Here is a 19,671-nt window from a genome sequence, read left to right as displayed (position 1 = left end):
CTAAATTCAAATCCTAAAGACAGTTAAGTCTACTGAATCTTTGTTGAACAACTTTTGTCATTTTTTAATCACAATATGAAATTATGCATCAAACTCTTGATTGTACACATTCTTCTTGCATTCACCCAGGCTGTTGATATTTTTGAGCTCTGCTATCGCATATTCATTTGATAATTTTCATATTTACATTGTAAAAATTTTTAAAACAGCTTTGTTTTTTTCTATTATAAATTGAATATATAAAATTTTTTTTAGATTCTTCTTATATATTCTAGTGAATAAAAATGCCTGTTGAAGCGATTTTAACTTGTTGGGGTAACTCACATCCCTTCCAAGAACGAAGGATGAGTTTGTCTGAACCTGCTAAAATTGGTCGTTCAGTTGCACAGTCACGCCCTACTTCCAGTAACGCTATCTTTGATTGCAAAGTTCTCTCAAGAAATCATGCATTGATGTGGCATGATAATGGGAAGGTTTGCATTTTAATGTTTATCGTGTTTGTTGTAAACTTTTTTGGTTTATAACCATTTAATTTCATAACATTGCAAAAGTCGATAATGGAGCATTTAATAAATTTTGTTAATCCGCTAAATTATTGACCTATATTAAGTTGATGTGATTGATGTAATTTAATATCTAAACTATTTGAAACTTAAATAATCTTTTATTTTGTATGATGAGCTTCATACATTTAGTTATTATTAAAACCATTTTAAAAATTTTTGTTCAGTTTTACCTTCAAGATACGAAAAGCAGTAATGGTACATTTGTAAATAATCAAAGGCTCAGCAAAGGTGCTGAAGAGAGTTCACCCAAAGAAATATTCTCAAATGATATTTTACAATTTGGAGTTGATGTTGTTGAAAATTCTCGAAAAGGTTGCAATTATTTTGTAATAAATTCTTTTAAAAGTCTATACTGATGAGAAGCATATATTTTCGTGTAATTTTTGCCAGTTTTTGCTACTTTGGCTTTTTAGAAATGATTTGATGACTTAATTTTTTTAGGTTTATAAGCATTAATGTATATGTTATAATTATCAGTCATGAACATAAAAAGCTTTCTTATTTTTAAGACAATTTATTTTTATGGTTGATTATGCTCGAAATCATGATGGTGGTGCTATTTTTCGGTTTGTTTTATAGTTTGAAATAAGTACAAGTTTCCTTTTTTCTATATTTAATTGTTCCCAAATTCACAATTTCAAGTTATTGGTTTGGCCTTTAGCTATATCATTTTAAGATTCAAAAAAGGTGAATGATGGGTTCTGATGTTAAATTTTTATTTAAGAACAAACATATTAAGTCATTTTTATTCATCCATATAAATGACTAATAAGATAGTCGTCTTTTCTGATCTGAGTTTTATGTAATACTTTTCGTTTTGTACATTTGTTAATGGATAATTTTGCACATCCAACTGTAATTAAATGGTAATTCAATTTATTTTACGTACTCCTAATTTTATTTTAGTAACTCACAGCTGCATCATTGCAACATTGAAACTATTGGACAGTGATGGGAGGGAAATAACAAAAAGGTGTGAAATAATATTAACAGATATCAGTTTGATTTTTATTCATCATTCAAATGTTTTAACAATTTTGTTTTAATTGGAAACAAAATTTTAATTGATTGTTTTAATTTTTAAATGGAATTGCCATGAGGGTATAAGGTAGGGCTTAGATTTAATAAAAAATTCAAGAATGAACTCGGACCAAGATTAAATAAACATATTTATAAAAATATATAAAAATACTTTCTTTTGAGTTAAAGAAGTTATAAACTACTAAAATGCATTGCTGGTTCTTTACAGTTTCTTTTTCAATAAAATGTGAGGCTTACTCTTTTTGTTAATCTCTGATTCGCTGGCCTAAGATGGGTTCCAATAGATGATAAAATTGTAAATTCCAGTTAATAAAAAAGTGATGGAAATAAAAACCAAACTTAATTAACAAACAAAGTTAACAATGGATGCATAGACCAGTAAAAAAGAACAGAATATTATCATCTATGTATACTTGTTAATAATTTCAATACAATAAATAAATAGTTTTATAAAATATAATTTTAATTACTTTTTAAAAATGTATATTTTTAATTTATAGCTCTTTATCAAACGACTCATCATCTGTGGTTGTAAATAACGTCCAGTCTCATGAATTCTATCAGTTGCTGCAGTACCTCCAGGTCATTCAGTTTTTCTATCTGCTGTTACATTTTTTAACTAATTATGTATTTTGTAGAGGCATCTCTGCTATATTGACATCATTGTAAGTTAGGGAAGAAGGGCTACGCCTCCGATTAGTTCAAACTTCAGTTGATCATGCTGAGATATTTTATAGAATCTCAAAAAAATGTGCCAGTTTTTATTCTCTCATTTATGAGCTAGATTGATTTATCAATTACAATATCTCATTGAATCAAATGATTTCCAAGGAGAATGGCGCTAACAATTGGTATCTCATTAAACTGAACAATTTTTAGGAGGCTCTGCATAGAGAACAACTTCTTGAAAGCAAGCTTACAGTTGTTCAGCAATTAGTTCAAGCCACTCAGGAATCTACAGAAAATAACTGGCAGGTCAGTCAGTTTGCAATGATTGAGGAATCTTCATTTCATTGTCAAACACTTTAATTTTACACTGTTTTTAGTTATATTTCATAAATCGGAAAATTGATATAGAACAACTTATCAAATTATTTCTAACTATATTTTTAGAATTTAGTCAATGAGGAAAAACTGCTTTCAAGATTGGAGACTCTAGAAAAACAGCTGAGCATTTGTTCCAAGGTAATGATGAAAAAAAAATTTTACTTTTAAACATCTAATTAATTTTTTTTTTTTTAAATTTTAGCTTCAGCCTGATGGAAGTCTGCAGCAAGAGTTGATCACATTGCAAAATGACAAATTTCATTACGAATCTCTGGCTAAAGTATACCATTCAAATTCTCAACATTATCTGATTTGTTTTATACTAAAATCTCTATTATGAATGACTTAGAATAACTTTTTAGAAAAACTTCATTTTTAAAAATGCTTTTGACGATCCTCTAGTCTTTAACAAATCACCACATAGACTTTATTTTTTGTTTGTTTAAACTTATTCTAGTTTAAACAGCTTATGTTGGAATTTTTTTCTTTCAATCCCTCATGGCGTCATACCGTTTTATTCCTGTAGTAAGACAACTATATATTCTTGTTTCTTTCTTTTTTAAAAAATTATCATTTAAAAATACATTAAGGCTAAAAGATAAAATGAAATGAATATTTAATGTCAATACAAACGTTGTATACACACACACACACACACACACACACACACACACACACACACACACACACACACACATTCACACAAACACACACTTAAATTTGCAGAATTCTTTGAAAAAAGTTATTGGAGAAAAAGTTGAGGCAGTGAAGAAGTTAAATGATGTTGAGGTATTTCAATATTCAGTTCTCATCTTTTCTATTCTCTTTGCTCCTATTCATCATATCCTGTGTGTATTCTAACTTCTGTGTGTATTCTAACTTTTCCAGTTATCTTTCAGCTGGTGCTACTTCTTAACGAAATAAACATCATAATTTTATTTACATTAATATTATAATATTATTTTCAAAGCGAACATTAAATAATAAAGAAGAGGAATGCTCGCATTTGAAAGACGTCAGTCAGCTAATTCAGACGGAATTAAATGCTCTCTCGGAGAAGTTTCAGGACCAATTTAAGGATCTACAAAACGTTCAGCAACAATTGCAGGTATATTTCAGCCTTATTATGAAAAGCTGTCCCAAATTTCGCAATTGCTTGTTTAACAGTCGTTGGCTAGTCTAAAAATATATGAGTGGCAAATATTGAATAAGATTAAACCAAATGTGTTGTATGCATTATTAAATGTTGCTTTTTAATTAGACTAACTGCTTGAGTGCTAATCCATTTATTTAGACAGCCTTGCCTTAGAAAGGCAAATATTGTTTCTTGTTCTATTTTTAAGAGAAGTAAATCTTCAATTTGGACATAAGATTATTAAATTTTCGACCCACTTCCATTCACTTGCCAAAATACTTCATTAAGGCCTGGTATTTCTACTGAGTCATCTTAACGTTTCATTCAGACTTTGGATTTCCATAAATTCTTTTCAACCCTTCTTCCAGAATTTGGACTTACATAGATTTTTCAGCAGACTTTTTTTCTTTCATTTCAACTGGGAACTCTTGAATTGACAACAATCAAATAATGTTGCAAAATCATTTCATTTGATTCGTTGATGTGGATATGTACTGCATAGATTTTCCTGTTCTAATCACGTTTTATTTATACAGACTTGTCTGTCTGCACAATATAATATCAATAAAATTTATTAATGTGATGTATAGTAAATAAAACTATGTTATGTAATTGTTATTAATATTTGACTTGTGTTATATAACTCTTACATTTCCGAAAATAGAAATTGAATTAGTTAGTTTTTTAACATTTATACCACTAGGATTCTGAAAGTACAATACTTAACAATAAGGAGGAACATAAAAAAGAAACTGACGCCCTTCTTGCAAAAATTGATGACTTATTAGAGGAACAAGAACGACTGCAAGCTAAAGTATATTTTTCTTTTTTTTTTTTCATTTTATAAACGACAATGATGTGATTTAATTTCATCAAATTGTTTTGAAATGAAACTTTGTGATTTGTTAGCCAACCAGTAAGTGCATTGAGTGACTCAGTCCTAATATATAACTTCGGTTTTCATAACTTCGGTTTTCACAAAACTCCGGAACCATAGCTAAAATTGTTTCTGAATATAATTCTGCAAAACAACTGGTGTCACTCTTATTAAATGGATATAATCAGGAAAAAAATTTCAGTGTTGTTTGTACTTCTGGACTCTTTTATACATTCTGAACTCAAATACAATCATACAAGCTTATTCTTTGCCTTGATTTTTCTGGGTGATTGCAGCATTATTTGCGTCCTTCCACAGTTTGTTGCATACCACTGAGACGTGCTATCAGTTTTATTCTTCTGTTTCAAATCTTCACAAACTTCCTTCAATACCACATTTTATCAGGCAAGTGAACATTCAAACAACAGGAAAAGACAAATTTCTGAGACTACTGACCAGGCATTGTAATATGATCCAAGACAGATATCACACTTTAAGCCAACATTTCGTGAGAGCAATGCTGGAATCAATCCAAATGCTACTGACATGATTTAAACTTAGTCTGATTTTTGGTCTCATGCAAATAAAATGTTGTAGTTCAGCACGCATTCATATATATGCTGTTTGTTTGTCCCTCTGATGAGCGTAAGTGGAGTGCAATAAACCTTTAACCTTTACTGGCGGGAATCACTTTGCATTTCAGTCCAGCTACCACAATTCAGAATCAGACATCTGTTACCATTACACAATCTCGTTACAATTTCACCATAGTGGAACCTAATGTAAAATGTTATATCTAAATCGTAGTCAGTTCATCATAGTCAGTAATGCTATTTAACCACAAGAATTGCATATCTAACAAATTTATTTATTAAAGTTTTTATGAATAATTTGATATTTTTTTTTAAATTTATAGATCGATAGCTTACAAGGAGAGACAAATTTTAATAACGAGCAGTTGAATAATGTTAAAGGTTAATTATTTAACATTGTTATTTTGAATCTTAAATTAATTTTTGGCATGTTCTTTTCCTTTTTTTCATCATCTTAAAACTTTATTGTTGCATGCCTTTCTTCATTCTAGTTTTTTTTTAAAAAGAAGGGCAATATTTTTATAACTCTTAGGTTATAGGATCTCCACATTCGTCATGTTTATTTAATCCATACTTTCTACCTCAGTTAGTTACTCCTATATTAATCTAGCAGCTCTTCAAATCTAGTATTCACAAATTGACCCTGGTGTCAAGGAGCTATTTAAAATTTTTCACATGCTTTCTTATTAACTCTTAATGTGTCTTTTTATTTCAACCTGATTATTTAGCTTTATTTACCACGCAATCTATCTCGCCAACTATTTCAATTTGTTGCTTAAATATCTATCAATTGATTTTTTTATTTTCTTCTTGGATCCTATTTCATGACACTCACTAACATAACTCGTTGTCCACTTCCAGCAAAGATGAATTCATTCATAAATTCTAACGATGATGTGAACAAACCAAAGTTTAACAAAAGCTCGAAAGATGAAGGTTATTACGGCATTTTTATGTTACTCTTTGTTCTGCTGATTTTATACTGCAATTTTTAATTTTTTGCTTCCATTCAACACAATGTGACTCTGAGCATCCTTGTCACACATCCTACAATCAGTTGATCAAAACTTTCTCCACTCAGTCTCAAACAAATTATTGCTAGAAAAGTTTCTTTGTGTAATTATTTTTTGATGATCATTTGAAGAATGGTGTTGATTTTACACTTGTTGAACGATGTACAATCTTATCGCATGTCATTCCCTTTCTAAGTTTTCAATTAAGTAGCCAATGTTAGATAGCACAAATGTGAACAAGTTCTTGTTAATACAGAAAATGTATTTTTAGATAGTGTGGAATTAAGGCAAGACATTATTGACAACCACACTTTAATACTTAATCACTCAATTGCTGGTCATAAATAAGTCTCTTGAAAATTGCTTCTCTAGCTTCTTTAGCGCCGTTATGAAAATAATGAAACATTGTTAACAATAAAAACTGTGGACTTGTGTAATAGATTTAACTAAATGACGATGAAATTGCCTAACCAGGAATTCAAGTTGATCTAGTTAACCTTCTTGATTTGCATTTATTGCAAAGTTTCAATGAAGTTGAATTACTTGAATCAATACATTTAGATAGTTCTGGCACTTCTCAGGAAAAATCAAATAAAAGTTAGTTTAAAAGTTTATAAAATGAAAGTTTTGTCTTTGCAGTATTTTTTTCTAAAGTGAATTTATTGTCGTTCATTTGCCAAATGTTTTTCACGCTATTTTTGTTCATAAATTTCCTACATTATATGAAATATGTTTTTAGTATGTGTTGAGAGATATCTTATTCTATACTTCATTTTTTCTGTTATATATATATATATATATATATATAACTCATTAGTTCGTTCCAAAGTGGCAGACTTATTCTGACATAGATTTATTCATTTACCATCAGTGTAACATTGCATTTGTTCTACACTTTGAATATGCTGAACAAATATTTTTTAATACTCGTTCTGGAGTATTATTTTTTTGCATTACTTACAATTGCATACAATTGTAATTAGCACCAAGTTAATGAACAATCACTATACATCACAGAACAAATTCTAAATCTTAACAACAACAACAACTGCAAATAAGCTTTCATTAATAATGTTGTGCTAAAATTTTTTTCCTATTTTACATTTGGCATTTATGTTGTCTCAGATTAAAATCACAATTCATCAAATTCAATTTCTGCCATCAAAATTTATCTTGGTGGAGGCTTTTGTAAATGTTTCAACTGAAAAATAAACTTGAAAATCAAAATAGTTTTTCGCCTATTTTTAACTCAATTTTCAGTTTACTGTAAATTTGTACCAATAATTTTTTTTTTTAATTTTTTGAAAGTCGTTTGTTTGATAGATTTGCTTTGGATAGATGTTTTGATTTTTTTTTAGAGATTTATACGTAATTTAATTATTTATATTAAATCGGTTAGGATAATGTTAATGTTAGCGTTAATGGCATGAAGTTAGAAATATAAGATCTTTTGATGTAATAATAAACAATAATTTAATTCACGGCGTTTCAGCTTTGATGAACTATTTTTACGCCTTAGTTTAACTCATTAGTGGTTCATTAAAATGGGCGTATTTAAAATTATGAACACTGTTGTCTCTTAAATGGTTACAATGTAATTAATACGTTACATATTTTCAGTAGCCAATGATTCGCATGGTGAGATTATAAACCAAGAAAACGATTCTGGCAAATTAATTGGTAAATACAAATTATTTATTCATTTATTGCATTGTTTAGAAAAAAATTAAATTATATCATATTACAATAGAGTGATTATCGTTATCAATGATGTTGTTATTATATTGTTGTAAAAATTTTACATCCTGTTGGTTTTTTAATTCTTTCATTACCTAACTAACCTTGAATTATTTATAAGTAACTAAACTGACATAATCTAATCAAAATATATTTGAAAAAAATCCATTGCAAAACTCCATGAACTAAATATAAAACCATTTGAATATAAATAATCTCATGAGCGCCTGGCTTCAAGCTTCTGTCTAAACAGATTGATCACCTCTTAAGGTCTTATGAGCTCATCTTAAAAATTTATTACTTATGAGCTGGCGTCTATGTACATAAATCTCCCAAATATTTGTTATTATATTTGATAGCTACTCTCAATACATTGATACGTTATTTCATCGCTATGATCGTTTTTTTTACATTTTTAACTCCAACAGGAATGCCAGCACATAGAGAACAACATAACGTTGAGAGCGAACACTCCAAGATTGAAACAGGTATTTTATACGTACCTATCGAAAAATTTCGAATTTTCATGTACAGTAAACCCTTGTTAAATGATGGAATTTTTAAAAATTGTTCGAATAGAGAAATAAACGCAAATTGATGACCTCATGCTATGTTATACATCATTTATTTATCTTTTATTGTGGCAATCAGTCACACATTTTTTTCAAATTTTATGAAACAAATTCACTTTTCGATTATTTTTTTTTATCTCACTCATTGCGACATTTTTTGTTGCTTAAATTAATTAGTTTAATACGCTTTTATTCAAATGACACAAAGAATGGACTTATCATTTGTTTAAAATTATCAAACGACATCCGTTAACTGAAGAACGTCTTACTGGAAAGTGATGAATACAACAGTATAAATATTTATTTATACATTTCGTTGTTCGCTTTGTAAGTTTCTACCTGTTCATTTTAGTTTAAGAAAGGAGAAAGAAGTTGTCGTTTTGAATCTAGTTGAATGGTTTTCTCAAAAGTTTTGAAAATTTTGCTACTTTACCTTTCGAAATTTTGTTGATAACCAGTGGTGACAACGTTGCGTAGGCGACTTTAAACGTTGCGTGATCATTGACAGACACTTGCTACTCGGCGGGAATACGTGTACTGTGTTTGCACTCATTGATTTCAAAATATTCACGTTCGTGCTCTACATTGAGATTTTGTTTTTCTTCAAAGTACGTTTTTTATCTTGTTGGATTTGGATACCTTTGGTAAATAAACAAGTATGTTAATTATATGCATACATACACTACACACACACACACACACACACACACACACGACATTGGAAATTTGGAAATGATTAGTTCTCATCTAATTACACTATTTCACTGCTTCAGCATTTTCACCTGGAACTCCAACATTTTAAAAGCCTGTTTGTTTTTTAAATATTGTTGCCCATCTAAGTTGTTTGGAAACGTAGTATGTCATATTTTATTAATCATTCTTTCTGTAATTTAACAATGTTAATTGTTTATAAGTTACCTTGTTTGTAATTTTGTATGATCTTATTTACTCGTTGCTGGAGCAGATAATAAGTTGAAACAAGATAGGATCAATATTAATACATTACTATTGTAGTCAGAGAAGTAGTTTTTGTTTTTTTTTCTAGATACCATGTTGACAAGGGCTTACTGTATTTATTTGGCTTCTTGCCGTCCTAAAGCGTTATAACGTATTAAATTGAAGCCAATTTTTTCTAATTTGATCACTATTCATTAATTTAATTACTTGAATCTGTTTGTTCTTTGATGATTAAATACTCATTTGGACATTTTTAAATGAAACAGAAATGAAGAAGAAAAGTGCTTGCAACCTATCACCAAATGACCTTCTTGAAAGTTTACTCCACAAAGATAAAAATATTTATTGCTGGAGACTTCACATATTAAATTCATTTGTTTATCTCGGATAAATTCACAGTCTTTTAGAAATCGTGATGACTTTTATATATTTTTTTCATATCAAATACCCGATATTAAAAACTCACAATTTTACAAATTTTTTAAATAAATTTTTTGTTTTTATTTTGGCTGATGTAAATAACATAGCATGAGAACTTCAAGGCACAATTGTTTTAGTTATTTATTTCCATTGAGCGATAAACATATAATTAACTTTAGCTGATGAAAATATCTTTCGAAGTAGGACATATGAATCTCTAAACATAGGTTCGTAATGTTTGTATATCTGTTATGCCTGTTGGGATTTGTTATTTTTATGTAAACCGATAATCGGCGTGAGGTATGTCAATAAATTTTGTTTAAGCTCAGAACGATTGTTTTGTAATTGGAATTTGACTTGTTAAGATTGCAGCTTTTATTAGATTATCTTTTGTTTATAGTCTCAAAAAGTAAAAACTAGACGAAGTTTATAAATAAATGCTGATAAAGTTATAACGTTTGATCGTTTAACCTGTCCTCATCTCAAAACATTTTCTAACGGTTTAACTTTCAATGAATTTTTAACTGAAGATGCCCAACTTTTGCTGTCATAAGTTCTATAGCATGCCATGCAAAGCTTTTCTTTGGGCTTTTTTCTTTATTTTGCAGGTCTGTCAAACGTAGAGCTGATTGCCAATTTTTTATGGTTTTTATTTAGTTTTCCAATTTGTCTTTCTTAAGAGATGATTTTTTTTCAACAGCCCTATCTTCGATTCATCTCCATATTCAGCAACATTGCACCACAAATACTTGCAGTATTCATAGTACAATGTTGGATATCTTTACAACCTGGCTTTTTTGTCATCGATTTACGGCGCTATTAAACTGAAAAAAGACCACCAAACGGAGGCCCACAATGTTCACAAAGTGGCTTTTAGTCTCGAAATTTTTTAACTTCTCCGATGACCAAAATTGAGATTAACCGCAAATTATGAACAGCCAGATTTTAGACTTTACTGATCCAATCTACCTTTTTGCATCTTGGTGGAAACGATTTTTGCCAGACTTAAATTCAACTATACACCGTGGCCATAAGTTAGACTCGAACCCTTTCTTTAGGCTTTCCTAAATCTTTTTTGGTCCGGCTGTGTATGTGTGTTTGTGTGCCCAGGATGGGACTGTTTATGTGTCTATTTGCATGTGAATAGAAGTTTATATCGAAGTGCCCGTATCGCATCGTGAATGATAAATTTTAACTTTTCGTTCATTCTCAAGGCATTTTTATACATTTATTTTATTTTCAAATTGCGTCGCTTAATGTTTACAATCACCGAATTTTTTGGAGATATTTTATTATTTCATGTATGTTCAAGTTTTGGAAAAATCATTTAAATAATATGGGTTTAGTTTCACAAAAGACTTCATAGTTTGAAAAGTGATTGAAATATTTTTTTATACCGTAAAAAACAAACCGTCAGACTAAAAGAACGGTAAATTTTATATATATACATTGGCTTGCCCGCTGATAAAATATAAAAATCTTGCTTGTAAAATATGACAATCAAAGGTTTCCGTATCTGAATGAATTTTCACCTTAATAATACATATTTATTTATTCAAATTTTTAATACCAATGGAGTAGTAATAAAATCTGAAAATCATGGGGTCGCGCATTATTTTAGGCGCATTATCCGAAACCATTTTTTATCGAGTTGAAAAAGGAAAATACACTCTTCTGCTTTTATTTAAAATATATTTTTGCGATCTATTCGACATAAATTTTATTACTGTGTTTTGTAAATAAGTTTATCAGACATTATTTGGCCAAGGGTGAAACATTTTTGCTTTGTTATATTATTTTGAATAAAATTATTAGAACCTTCAAGGCTTTAAGGAAATTAAGTAGATTATGATAATAATTCATGAAACATCTTCAGATAAAGGTAGCTGCTTATCTGGGGAAATTTCGGAACAGAAAGAACTTAACGTGTTAGTTTTTTTTTCATGCAATGACTTTTTAATCCTTTTTGTATCATCTTTTAAACCACAATAAAAAATAACTCAGTTCAAGGAAAGAACTTGAAGACGTTGAATGTAAAAATCCAGAGGCATTTTCAGACCGTGTTGAATCAAATAAACAAGATAAACAAAATAAACAAGAGGTTTCTCTTCATTAAATTGTTTTCAGAATTACTTTTGTGGCATTTTCAATTTATCTTTCTGCTTATTATTATTAAATCAGGATTTTGTGTCGGATGTGAACAGGAAACAAATTTTGTTGCAACGTGAACTGGACAACGCTCTGCAAAATTTGAACACCCTGTCAAGACATTCTCAAACGGTATGTGCCAATTTTTGAAACTAATTTGGTTTGAATAATGAGTTGAATGTTTTGCATATAAAAATATATTCAATCATTTTATGACTGGGAACAAGATGATCTATATCAGTCGAAACATTTACGATTTTCTGTAATTTTGTGTTCATCGTTCATCTATCAAACTGTGTGGTTTATCATAGTTTGTGTCTTATTTCCAGCGTTAATTATCATTCTAAATAGTAAATACAAAATCTTTGACCATTGACTTGTTTTATTTGTGTTTATTTTTAACGTTCTATTTTAACCGATGTTGCAGATTATATGTTTATATTTTAAATTCTTTTTTAATTGTTTTGCAGGTTTCTGCTCTCTCCATGATCCCATTCCTGGTTCTGTTTGTGTCTTTTATCATTGCATTTTATCCATTTTTCGCTAACGTTACAGCTACAACAACATTTTTTCTTAACAATTGACAATAACCTTACATTAACATGCGTAACAAAACTTTGTTCATTTTTTACCGGATGATTGCATGGTAAAAGGTTGTCAATTTAAATATTGAGTTTTTGCACTGACTCATTTTTTAAATTTTATTGATTTTGCAGTCAAATATTTGGTCATGTTTTTTGATTAAAATAAAAATGAATGTTCCGAAAAATAAAATCGAGATTAAGTATCGTTGTTACAGTTTTAAATATTCTTGAACCAAACCAAAGTTTAAGGTTTGAACTTGATAAAAACGTAAGGCGGTGTTAACAACCTTCTGCTGAGCATTTAATTAGCCATGAATTGTATGTTCAACAGAAGTGAAGAAATGTTCTATTTCGTTTTCATTTTTGAGTTATAATCTATTTAAAAAGGAAAAACTGCTTGTGAGAATGCTTTATCGAATAGTGATTTCTCCATAATGGTTTTTCTTGGATTTTCATTTTAAGTAAAATAATAAATTAAAATTTTAATGATTAGCCATTTCGTTGATTCGCTTTTGAATTATTTTTAATTTTATTCTTTTCGTTGCTCAAACTTTATGTATTTGTCAATGTAATTACATTACTAACATTGGGAATAATTTAATAATGTTAATCAATGCATTCAGGCCTGGATTTACATAGGGCTAAATGGGCTATAGCCAGGGGCGGCAAATTTAAGGGGCGGCAAATTTTGACTATATATTACAAACACCCAAAAACATGGCGACACGTTGGAGCATAAAGAACAAAATAGTTACCATTATGTGTTGTTGAGCACGCACTATAATTCGATTTTATTTTTTATATAAATAAGCTGTTAGTTTTTTTTACTAAATTCATGTAGTACTCATTTTTCAGAACACAGATATAGAAACTTGAATCAACCGAATTTATTATGAAAGAACAATTCGAATTATTTGGGAAATTAATTCATAAGTCGCATATTTGACTGTTTTTTCATATAAAAAACATTGTTATAAACTTAATAAACTGGATCTTAAACGTGCATTTAAAGTATCTAAGCCACTGGCTACTACTATTTAACATCATTACACGAATTTCTGCTCTCGTACTATCTCTTATGTTAATATGTAGGTCAAGTTTTTTGGGGCGTTAAATTCTTCGGTCACACGTTTACCTTCAAGATATTTGATTGCGACATGAAGTCTCGTTTTTGTGCCAATATTTCTTAACATGTTAATTTAGCTAAATTAAATTAATTTAAAGTTTAATAATGATTTGCGGACACAGTACGGCAGATGCACTTAGGATATTACATGACGAGTTGAGAGCGTGTCTAGATGATTTTGAAAATCTTCCCTCCCGACTAATTTGTTACAAGTTGCTTACCAATGTTGTGAGATCGTCATGTTGGGAGAGTACATTGCTTTCATTTCTCTGCACAATATGCTTACTTACAGTTTATTTATTGCAACGACAAAGGTTTAGTCAGCTTTTTAAATAAGTTTTTAATAAATATGATCAGTTATTTATCACATCAAGTTTTAACTTTTAAGGCGTGTCCTATTTTTTCATGTATCAGTTTTCTAATCCATGCCACAATGGATTTGGACACTGATACTAGAATAACAGTTTTAAATTATCCATGCAAACTAATATAAATTTTTATGTGATTGCAACACCATTCTGTCCATTTTGACATGCCCAATATCATGGCACAAATTTATGGTGCAGGGTGGTGTGATGGCCTAATGCTTAAAGGTGCCTGGTTTTGCTGTTGCAATGACAGGTTTTGAATGCAAAGAGATCCCCACCTTTTATCTGTAATATGTGTTATGCATGGTCTTAATCTTAATGCGTATTCATATATGCTGTGAGTGTTTGTCTTTGAAACGTTTGAAGTAAATGCGAGAAAGAGATTGATCTTTAACCTTTTAATAAAACAGCAATATATAAAAGCCATATTTTTGTTTTTCAAGTTGTTTGTGTCTGATTTTTTGTTTTACCTTATCCCCTTCTTAAATCTCAACTCTGCTTCCTGTTTTCTTTCTTCTAAGAATTTGCCTTCTACTTCTTGTAAAAATCCTTTCCTTTTTTTTATTTCCATTGATGTGTGTTGTCAACTCAACCATTTTCAAAGTTCTCTTCTCAGTGTTTAATGTTACTTGTTGACCATTTGTTGGTTTTTTCGTGTTTAATGCTATTAAATATTTTAATCAGACATTCTACAATTTGGCTTAGACATATTACACTTTTTCATTTAATAATGTTCAAGATATTATTCATTTAAATTTTTATAAACTCTAGATGATTTTTTTTATTCAGTGAAGCCATTATATTTGTTCAAGTAGTTATACTCACAATTTCTTTAATAATGAATTTATCTTTCACAATATTTGACGAGTTTTTAAAAACCAAGGAACCAGTTTTTAAAGCTAAGAAATTGCTTAATTTGTTAACAGGTAACTTTTATTTTCTAATTTTTATAGTCTTTTAAAATTTAAATTTAAATTCTGATTCAGTTTCGTGTATGTGTTTTGCTTGGAGCTATTAACCTAGTTGTACATACACATATATACATGTTATACATGTTGGCTGCCTTGATAATAATTGAACCCTAAAAAATAACTTTTTACTTCATAAATTAATAAATATGAAGTTTGTTTGTTTTTTATTTGAAAGAAACTTTTCATTAATTGATTTACAGAATGTTACCATTTTCAAAATTGGAATCAAACAGACTATCTTGACCTCCATTGTCCTTCCTCTCAATGTATTTCTATGCAGTGGACCATTAGGGATTCAAAAATTATAAATTTGCCTATTCCATTACTTGTTGAAGGGGATGTTATTTTGTTGAGGCCTGGACAAATTATACCTGCTAAAACACAACCTTTAAAGGTGCATTGAACTATAATTTTTGAAGTTTTTTTTTATGTAGTAATGAAGTAAGTTATCTCTTCTGCTGGCCTGAAGTTTAACTTGATATAATGTGTTTCTATTTGCTCCATTTAATAATTGTTTTACCATACAAAAAACTTTTTTAAAACTTCTATGCTACTTTCTTTCTACAGAAATCAATAAACTGAACTTCATTTTTACAGTATTTTTTTTTCTATAACAATCAATTTGTCTACTTATTCCCAACCTATTGACCCGTCCATCTTTAACATTTTTAAAAGTATGCTGATTTCTTTGTCTTTATTCTTTTCAAAGCTTCAACTACTGTTTCAAACTACTCAATCCTATTAAAATTCCATTGTTAACATTTTTTCATATTCCACATCACCCAAATATTTAATCAATCACATCTTTTTTTTGAAATCTTTCACAAAGCATCATTGTTATTCAGTTTTGTTTGTTTACTCAAGAGTTATGCAGACGATTTAGAAATACCAAAAGAATTCATTAAAGATGAGCATTACACACCTTCTCACGGATGCTCCAATATTGATGAACTTAATAAAGTTTTAACATGTTTGCCTTTAAAACCGGAACCTTACATAATGCAAGAAACACCATTTCTTGAACTCTTTAGGTAAATGTTACTATTTACGTTGGTTTCATTTTGTTTTATTCTTATTTAATTTTTTGTAAAATTATTTCTTTATATTATAACGTTATTTCTCGTTCTGATTTGTGATGTTGTTTTGATTAATAAAAAATATATCCATTTTGTTTTAAAAATATATCAGTTTGTGGCTTTGATTTCTTTCTGAGTGAGCAATTGAACATCATACTGAATGTTTCTGCCCTTTTTAACTTTTTTAATAATGAAAACAATGAAACTTAGAAACAAAGCATAGTTGACCTGACTCAGTGAATATATAGTTCAACTATCGTTCATGCAACTGCAATATTGTCATTAATTATAGACAGAAGATTTTATTCACGGGCATTCTCATTGTCAATTGGGAACATGAACATTTGTACCGATATATTAGAATAAGGGAAAAAAAATGCCATCGGTACTGAGGAATTTTTGAGGTTTCTGGAAAATACAGAGGCATCAGGAATTACCATCAAGTTACTGATACCGATGCACTGGTATTTACCAGTAAAACCCGATTTGCAGAATATGTTTTTTGAAGTTATATAAAAATCTTTTTGCGTTTCTTCAATCCAATTTGTTGTGATTTTTTAAAGAAATTTATTTTTCAACTTTATTCTAGGCAATACCTCAACAGAAGTTATGACAAATCAAACTATAGAATGGACAAAAAGTGGTTGAACATTTATGTACTACTCTTAAGAAAAGTTTTTCTTGTCCTTTTGGTTTGTTGCTTCACTCAATATTCATTTTGAGTAAAATCGTTGATATCTTTTAGATTGTAACTATTATTTAAGTAGGACGTGAAGCATTATTGAAATGTTTAAACTATAGTTTAATACCTTTTGGATATCTTTGTTTTCACTCCAATCGAATGTAATGTCTTTTATCTTTTATGCACGCATACGAACATAAGTACATGTATATCAATGGTAAAATATTTATAGTAGAAGAAATGAAAAAAGATGAAAATTATTTTTATCTAAAATATCAAATTTTAATTATTTATTCAGATTATAATGATACTTATTAATTGTTTGCGATACAAGTTTTATTCCAACTTGGTATCAGACGTTTATGACATGGTCATTTTTTTACAGGTTTGATAATTTCAAATATTTTGCCTAATTAATTTTACAATTTTAAATGCCTATATAGTTATTTCATCGTTAGTGTGTATTTTGTTTTTCTCTACTACATTCATTAAAGAATGAGCAAGCTTCTGTTTTTAATTTTTATCAGCCATACATAACTTACAATACTGCAGCTTTAGAATTTTGTTTTTTTTTTTAATTTAGACTCCTCTTTTAACTATTATATTGCTTCAGTGCATTCAGAAATAGGGACTAAATTGATTATTTTCATATCATTTACTTTGCCCTGCTCTCATGTTTGTTAATATTTTTTTTTTTACAAATTCTCCAGGACATGGGTTTAATTGAAGTTTAGTAGCTTAGCAAATCACAATTTTTTAATTTTATGGTTTTTCACAGAGAAAGACGAACAAGAATTGCAATATTAAGGATTTTAGGAATAAATGCTGCATTGAACGTGGAAATCAAATTATTTGCTAACACGCCAACAACTTGTTTTCGATTATATAAGGGTCGATGAATGCACGGTCATTCTTGTTACTGAAGATACAATATGATGGAAGATCAGTGACCTATGTTTGACTAAATGGACGAATGAGCCTTAAAAGTGGCCTTCTGAAAAATGAAACAAAATCAAATGTTTTAGAATTGTGCAAAATTGAGATATGGTTAAGAATAAAAGGACAAGTTCGATTAGACAAAAGACGAATATAACAATGATTAAATAATTTACTTATAAAACTGGTCTGGTGACTGGAAAGAATTTATGTGAAGAACCATTAGAACTCTGAAGATAGCTAACTATTTGCTTTTCTGAAGAAGACTCAAATATAAAAAAGTTTTTTAAGAAATAGATTTGCAGTTTAGTTTAAGATAGCTAAAATTAGCTAGTTTAAATTCCCGGAACACCCCAGTTGAATCTATGCAATGTAGAGACAAACTTACGTGGTCAATGCACCAGAATCATTTTCTCACATTTGCCTAATTAGTTGATGGCTTGAGAATTTGATCATCATTTCAATTCAAGCAATACTCTTTCTTGAGTTTTTTTTATCGTTCTTAATAATTTGATTTTACTTACAGGTTGAATGTTTTTTCCCATTATTGCCTCTCTTTGTTCCAATTGTCTGGAAACTTATTGATTATTATGGATCAGCTAAAATTTTGCTTCTGGCGGAAACTTTGAATGACGTAAATATTTAGAAACTTGTTCATTATTTTTTGTTATTATAATAAAAAAATTTTTTCAGGAATCTGAGATAAACAGTTCATGTGAACAAATTAAAGGCACTGTTTTCTGTAGGAAATTTGTAACAAGGTTTGTAGAAGTAATGGGAGGGAACTCTGAAAATTTTCCCAGATATTTGCGCATTGCTCAGATCCTAGGAAATGTTACGGTGATGATTTAAAAAAATGATATCATCTTTTTTTAAATAAAATAAATTGATTAAATGGTTATGTGACGTATATATTCAGTATTTCCAAACATTTTATAACTCTGCTGTATGAACCATGTAACAAATAATAGTTGCATTGCACAGAGACCTGATAGTTGAGCTTAAAATTCTGTCAACTATATAAAATAAAAATATAAGTGGTATGAAATCAAAGGCTGTTCATAAAATTATTTTAACTTGCTATAACGGCCACTGCTTAAAACTTCCAGGTTCTAAGACTAAAAATTTAGCAGCAGTTTTACAATACGAGGAATGTAATAATAAATAAATGAATAATTATAGTTCATTTGAGAAACTTCGTTCAGAAATTTCAAAATTGAACTTGTACCACGTTTTATTTTAGAATGATGATAGTTTAAAACTGAAAGCACGGATTATGTATTTTAGTTAATGTTAGATGGAACGGTATGCAACTAATGCCAATTGAACCAGGTGAGCGTAGATGCATCTATCAGTTTCGTTATCCTGGTCGTTAAAGCCATCAGAAACTCAATGACTTGACATTCGTATTCCTTCTGAGTGTAATCATTTCAAAGCCATCATGACGTATATTTGAATGTAAGTAACAACCGTGTTATTGTTGTTTCAGTCTGTTTGCTGCGTAGACAAGAAAGGAATTTTATCGTGGCCAAACCCAACGCCAGAAAAAGTGTTTTTCCTATCACGAAACAAAAAGTTACCCCTATCGAATTCATTCACGCATTCTAACAATCGTGAGGAAATTAACCATCAGAACAAACTTAAAAAAACAGAAGGCACGTTTTTCACTTCCGAGTTTTTATATAATTTCATTGGAGTTTTTTTTTATGTTTTGTGACCACCATTTGCAGCCGTCCACAGCACTGTTACTTGTCAAGTGTTGAACCTCACTCAAGATGTCAAAGTCTGTTCTTTTATAAATCTAATGATTCCTATATTGAGC

General features: G+C 29.4%; 3 protein-coding genes across 3 annotated transcripts; all 3 read left to right on the top strand.

The window, feature by feature from the left end:
* Window positions 1-284: 284 nt before the first annotated feature.
* Window positions 285-3,837, top strand: HELRODRAFT_86939 (hypothetical protein; the record flags this gene model as incomplete). The annotated part of the gene is made up of 9 exons (XM_009028345.1): window positions 285-473; window positions 731-878; window positions 1,473-1,539; window positions 2,108-2,189; window positions 2,487-2,582; window positions 2,721-2,792; window positions 2,857-2,934; window positions 3,381-3,443; window positions 3,625-3,837. The coding sequence occupies 9 exons, from the start codon at window positions 285-287 to the stop codon at window positions 3,835-3,837; spliced, it is 1,008 nt and encodes a 335-aa protein (XP_009026593.1).
* Window positions 3,838-10,888: 7,051 nt separating this feature from the next.
* On the top strand, window positions 10,889-12,690 carry HELRODRAFT_179535 (hypothetical protein; the record flags this gene model as incomplete). The annotated part of the gene is made up of 4 exons (XM_009028373.1): window positions 10,889-10,992; window positions 11,963-12,059; window positions 12,140-12,238; window positions 12,577-12,690. 4 exons carry the CDS (start codon window positions 10,889-10,891, stop codon window positions 12,688-12,690), a joined length of 414 nt encoding a protein of 137 aa, XP_009026621.1.
* A 1,658-nt stretch (window positions 12,691-14,348) lies between these two features.
* On the top strand, window positions 14,349-17,647 carry HELRODRAFT_179534 (hypothetical protein; the record flags this gene model as incomplete). Its single annotated transcript, XM_009028372.1, has 6 exons — window positions 14,349-14,409; window positions 15,389-15,549; window positions 16,020-16,186; window positions 16,821-16,923; window positions 17,212-17,298; window positions 17,624-17,647. The coding sequence occupies 6 exons, from the start codon at window positions 14,349-14,351 to the stop codon at window positions 17,645-17,647; spliced, it is 603 nt and encodes a 200-aa protein (XP_009026620.1).
* Between the last annotated feature and the right edge of the window lie 2,024 nt (window positions 17,648-19,671).

This window comes from Helobdella robusta (genome assembly GCF_000326865.2).
Source record: "Helobdella robusta unplaced genomic scaffold HELROscaffold_55, whole genome shotgun sequence".
Classification (NCBI taxonomy): domain Eukaryota; kingdom Metazoa; phylum Annelida; class Clitellata; order Rhynchobdellida; family Glossiphoniidae; genus Helobdella; species Helobdella robusta.
This window is presented reverse-complemented; position numbering and strand designations above follow the sequence as displayed.